This window comes from Brassica napus, chromosome A9, assembly GCF_020379485.1.
Source record: "Brassica napus cultivar Da-Ae chromosome A9, Da-Ae, whole genome shotgun sequence".
Lineage (NCBI taxonomy): Eukaryota > Viridiplantae > Streptophyta > Magnoliopsida > Brassicales > Brassicaceae > Brassica > Brassica napus.
Window position 1 is genome coordinate 33,991,078 of NC_063442.1, and position 6,000 is coordinate 33,997,077.

A 6,000-nucleotide genomic window follows, 5' to 3' on the forward strand; every position below is an offset into this window, starting at 1 on the left:
GTTTTTATAGGGCATTCTTAGTTCGTTATATTTTCTCTCCTAATTCTGTATTGGAAAAAAGTCTTTAACTTCGTTCCATTTTCCATTCATTCAAAGTAAAACCAAGATTAATCTATTTCAAAAGTACAATAATTATACTTTATCATTTTTTAGTTACTAGACTGTTTTTACTATAAATTGGAGAGAAATATAGTGGAACTTAATTCTATTTCAAAATTACTCAATTTTAGAAGATGAATAGATCAGAAATGGTCTTAGTTATTGAAACTGAACTATGGTTTTCTGTTGGACGGTCTTAATAGGTCCAGTCCAGTTACGTATGGGCTTTGTAACTTTACTTAAAACTATGGATTCCATCAGTGGCTTTGAATTTATCAAAAACAGTGTCACTCATTAGTCGCCACCACTTCCCGATAATGAAATTTGAAAGCACAATCTAACAACAGATGGATGAAGAATCTCTGATTCTCCAAGAAACCATTTGGGAGAAAAATCAACTTCCGTTGGCGAGATTAAGGTGTTGAAGCACCAAAGTTTCTTCGTCCCCAAGCTTTTATTACTGACTCTCGACGAGGCGTTGTTCTAGGGTTGTACGAATCTCCGACTATCGCTCCTCCGCTACTTCCTTTAGATCCGTCACCTCCCGTTGAAAAATGTCGAGAAAGAAATCCCCCGTCGTCTCGCCGCAACCCGCCACATCTGTTCTTCGCCGATCCGCGAGGCTTGTCTCTCTGCATAGTCAAGGAAAACCCACGAAAGTTCTGACCTTTGGCTCTGAACCGCCACCGAGGAGAATCCGCCGTGAACTCGGACCAGAAGCCAATAAATCCCCAGGATCTCTGAGGCGGTCCCTTAGGGTTTCGAAAAGAGGGGTTTCCGACGCCGGCAAAGAAAAGTCTCCACCTTTTAGCTCCGCGAAGCCTGCGTCTACCCCATCCTCTGGCTCTTTTACTCTGAGACGCTCTCCTAGATTCTCCAGTGGAGGAGGAGGAAGATCTATGTATCATCTTCGATCAGGTAACAGTGTTTTGAGTAGTTGTAGTAGTACCAAATCATGTGGAGGAGATGGTGTCAGATCTAGTAGAAGCCGTCCACGTTCAAAGACTAAGCCGATACTTAGAGATTCTGAAGAAGAACAACAAGTTAGTGTTTGTCTTAGTGAAGGGAAAGAAAAAGGGGTGAGATCTAGGGACACAAGTAGAAGTCGTCCTTGTCCAAATACTAAGCAGATATGTATTGATTGTGATTGTTATGATGATGAAGAAGAAGAAGAAGTTAGTCCCTGTCTTAATGAGGGTAAAAGGATGAGACTTGCAAAGGAGAACGATGCGCCAAAAGCTGATGAAGGGAAGAGAGTAGAGAAGGAAGAAGGGTTGAAGAGAAAGAACGAGAGAGGATGGACAGATGAGCTTGAGTTAGCTTTAGAGGGAGCTTATCTGACAGTGAAGCCAAGTCCTAGCTTCTGGAAAAAGGTTTCTAAAATGGTCCCTGGAAAATCAGCTCAGGAGTGTTTCGATAGAGTCAACGCAGATCTCATCACTCCTCGTCAAACTCAGCCTAGGTCGAGAGCCAAGAAGTCGAACTTGTCGCCAATCCCACAGTTCTCGCTATCTGCAAGCAAACTACTGAAACCCATTTCACCAACAAAGAGTAAGATACGTCAGCGAAAAGGGAATCTCTCCAAGAAAGCGATCAGGCATCTAGTGGAGAAGCAGAATCATATGAATCAAGGTCTTGGTTTTGATCTCTTCTCAGTTCTTGAGCCTGGCGCCACAAGCAGCTTTCTCTCAACTCCAACGGAGAAAGGGAAAAGTCTTCCGAGAATCACTGAAAGTCCAATAAGGCCTGGCTCAAGTAAAGATCGAGCAAATCTCGTTAGCCCTCCAGTGCTGAAACAGGTTAAAAACAAGGCGTTGCATGAGAAGTACATTGATCATCTTCATGTGAGGGAAGCTAAAAGAAAGGCAGAGTATAGACGGCTGGTTGGGAAAGAGAACGTTAGACCTGTGGATAATCAGACGAACGTGAGAGCAGCTAAAGATGCTCTTTTCTTTGATGTTCAAGATGCAATGCAGAAGCTTAAGGGGTTAGAGACTGAGAACTCATCTAGCTCAGAAGAGTTCTGCTATGGTCTTGGTGGAACTGACGAAGAAGATGAATCAATCTAATCTCTAATCATGTAGCTTTATTGTGTTAGTGCGTAGAGATTAAGAGTAAGTCCTTATTATGAATCTTAGTCTTGTAACCATGAGAGTGTAGCTGTTTGTGTGAACTCAGTTGAATCAGATGTTGTACAGACAGCGAAAGTTGATTCTCTTTTAATATGAAGTTCAGATTCTGATTCTTTTTTGTTGTTTGCTTATAAAGTGTTACATCAATTGGTTAGGAAAATAAGTAGAAACATTAACATTAAGAAAAGTAGTAATTTACACAAAAGACTTTCCTCCATGAGTGGAAATTGTAGTTTACCCTCCTATTCAAAAGCTTCTAAGATCTTAAAAATCTGTTTCCTTCCTTAAGTAAGATCTATCTTGAAATCTCCTGACATTCAATAGTTATAGTTTATATGTTTTATCTAGATTCTGATTAGTATCAGTCTTCAGAAGAGTAGCCAATCCGCTCAATCTCCCAGCAAAGCTTTGATGCAACACTTTCATGGCAAGGAGAATATTCCTGCAAACAGACAACAACAACACAGTTTATATGTTTCTTTCTTTTGGATGTGCATCAAAATGCCAGTTGAGAAGTTACCTCAAGTTTCTTTACAAGCTCCTTAGCGGTAGGTGCAGAGATTATAATCTGGCGTGCGCTTGGACTGATGAATCCTTCTTCAACAGCTTTATCAATGAAAGAGAGCAAGGAGTTGTAGTATCCATCAACATTAAGCAAACCCACCTGCATCGAAACAATGACAATCAGCTCTTGATGACTTTCTGTTTGTATCTTTAAGGGGATCATGTTGATGGGTCTTTACCGGTTTGTCATGTATCCCAAGTTGAGCCCATGTTATGACCTCCAACAGTTCTTCAAGTGTTCCATATCCACCTGTAATTTTAAAAGCAAAAAAAATATTATAATTTATATACACTATTATTATTATTATTCTTGTTATTATGATATGGTCAATTCAAAAAAAGTTATGCTGCTTCTGCAGACACAGTCTTCTGACTCTATTCAGATATAGACATGATCACAAAAGCAGGGGGTCTTATTGAAGAACAAGACCTTCCTATATCGGCAAAACATGATTTGTCTCTACGACTGTTTCAGGTTTTGTCTTTCTATATGAAACAGGTAATAAAAATTAAAACTTTGGTCACAGTAACACTACATCACAAGCTATATAGAGTCAGTACCTCCCCAGTAAAAAGCAAATAACAAAGAAACAGAGCAAAGAGAAGAGTTTGGTCTAATTTTCAGTGCGAGATGTGGATGCCTGGATGGGTCAAGGCGTCTTTATATTTTTAAAAAAATTTGACCATATAAAAAACCCAAAATCATAACAAAATAAGCCAATATATTTTAAACATAAAAGAATAGCTTTCACATTATACAGCTTGAGTCTGACCAAGACAACATGTTTAACCCAATGTTTCTTCCCACCTCTTTGGCGAAAGTACTAGTCAAAGAGTTAAACCCTTTTAGGTGTTTTTTTAATCAGCATTATTCTTCTTTTTAGTTGGTTTGGCTTTAACCAATTAAGAAATTACAAAAGCCTAGAAAGATGCTTATTAGATTCTTAAACAAGGCTGTCACAAGACTTTGTCAAGATTAATCTTACATAATCATTACTTGTTTGGAGAACTGAGCTTGCAACAGAGACTTATAGAGAGAAAACAAAGATTAAAAAAACTGATTGGACTTTGAACAAGTACTAACCTGGTAAGGCAATAAAAGCATCAGAGTGTCTAGCCATCTCTGCTTTTCTCTGATGCATATCTGCAACTGCTCTTACTTCTCCTACTGTTTCACCGGTTAACTGCCAAAAAGATAATTCCATTTAACCATTAGTCTTCAGAATTTGAATAAAATTAAAGAAAAAAAGAAAAAAGCAGCTTTAGGATGTTCTATGACCAGAAGCAATGATGGCAAAGTAATCAAATTGGCTTATTTTAAATTTCCTTACAAGACTTAGCTATTAAGCTCTCCACCATCTAAAACTAGTGTTTAATATGAAAGGGTTTGGTTTAGGGATTTGTAAACAACAGTTAACAAAGAGGAATCAATAAGCAAACTAGAAAAACTCAAATATTTGTTCTCAGGGCTTATAGCAAGCATACCTCTCTAGGCATGAGTGTCTTGGGAATAACTCTGTGGTAAAAATGACAACAAAGATGACAAAAAAAAAAGAGAGAGGCTTGTTAGTATGTATTCCTCTGATTAAGTGGTTAGATAAAGAATTACCCAATAACATGACGACCACCATCATGAACAGCTTGTGAAACAAAACCCATCAAACCTATGCTTCCACCTCCATAGACTAGATCAATGTTCCTTGAAACCTGTAACAAGCAAACAAAACAGTGGAAACTCAGCCATATTGTTTGCTATATCACACATAGATTGATAAATGAGCTAAGAAGAGAAAATTAAAACCGAAGATACTCTATTTGTTGCTATCATTTAAGGAAACAAACATTCACCATGCGATATGTGTGGGTTCCCAATCATAAAAGATGAATATAATAAAACGAAGAAAAAGAAAATATTTTGAGTTGTCAAAGAAGCACAAGTTTCACATATCAAGAATACTTATAACGAAAACAGAGGAAATGCTCTGCATTTGCAAAAACAAGAGGACGCAACAAAACATAGACACCAACATATGGTGAACATAAACAGTCAAAACTAAATAAATAAATAAATGAATGATGGAGAAACGTATGTAAATACCAACTCGTTGCCAAGATCGACAGCAGCATCTTGGTAACTACTCTTCTTGCCTTGGCTGCTTCCACAGAACACACAGATTCTTCCAAACTTCGACTTTTGTATTATTGTTTTAGTATTGACCTCCATTGATTACGATGAGAGGTGAGAGCTCAAGCTTTCTTAACATAAACGAGAGAGAGAGGTACACACCGTACAAGTGTCAAAGAAGATTGTTATTATATAGAAAGAGTGCGTTTTTTCGTCATGTCTTATTTAATCTGGTTTAATCAGGTTTAAGTTATTTGACGTAATCTTGGACAATTAATTTCACACGTGAGAGAATTAAGCACGCGCGTCGCAACAACCCGCACATACAAATTCATGTTGGCACGCGTGGACCACTTCTAGGCCTGGGCATTCGGGGTCCCAAACGGGTTTCGGTTTTATCCAATCGGGTTTCGATTTTTTGGGTTTATCAAAATCAGCCCCATTCGGATTATATGAAAGTTCGGTTCCGGACCGGTTCGGGTTTTATCGGGTTCGGGTCGGAGTTAGTAAATCTTCAAAGAACCGGTACAACCCAATATACTTTCGGGTTCGGGTCCCAATCGGTTTTTCGGTTTAAAAGTACCTGATTTTTACCTATTTTATAACCAAAACATGAGTAAAATTTGTTCTTCAATTTTAAAATACATGATTTGTACCTATTTTGTAACTAAAACTTAAGTAAAAATCGATTCAAAAATAAGGAACATCAACCGTGATCATTCAAAATCAAACGAAAAGTAAACATATTTACTTATAAAAAGAAAACCAAATAAATAAAAGCATAAAATAAATACCAAGTTCTCATGAAATGAGAAACATTGTTTAACGAAAACAAAATCTAAATCTAAATACTTCAAGATTCAACGGCCATCTTCAACCATCAACCTTCATGTAATAGAACCACCAACCTTCATGTAATAGATAAGTATTTTAGATGTTCAATATTTCTTAGTGTATTTTGGATACATATTAGGAATTGAGATCATGTTTGGTACAAGATCTTTTCGAGGTTTTGAATGTTTCGGGTTCTATCGGATATCCATTTAGATTCGGGTTCGGTTCGGATAATACCCATAACCC

General features: G+C 37.6%; 2 protein-coding genes across 2 annotated transcripts; one reads left to right on the forward strand and one right to left on the reverse strand.

The window, feature by feature from the left end:
* The first annotated feature begins 653 nt into the window (after positions 1-653).
* On the forward strand, positions 654-2,343 carry BNAA09G33740D. The gene has a single exon (XM_048741109.1). The coding sequence runs from the start codon at positions 654-656 to the stop codon at positions 2,166-2,168; it is 1,515 nt and encodes a 504-aa protein (XP_048597066.1). The 3' UTR covers positions 2,169-2,343.
* A 48-nt stretch (positions 2,344-2,391) lies between these two features.
* On the reverse strand, positions 2,392-5,267 carry LOC106366110 (cytokinin riboside 5'-monophosphate phosphoribohydrolase LOG4-like). Its single transcript, XM_013805668.3, has 7 exons — positions 4,894-5,267; positions 4,405-4,502; positions 4,281-4,311; positions 3,880-3,979; positions 2,975-3,045; positions 2,752-2,895; positions 2,392-2,673 (listed from the first exon to the last, which is right to left on the reverse strand). Exons 1-7 carry the CDS (start codon positions 5,017-5,019, stop codon positions 2,593-2,595), a joined length of 651 nt encoding a protein of 216 aa, XP_013661122.2. The 5' UTR covers positions 5,020-5,267; the 3' UTR covers positions 2,392-2,592.
* Between the last annotated feature and the right edge of the window lie 733 nt (positions 5,268-6,000).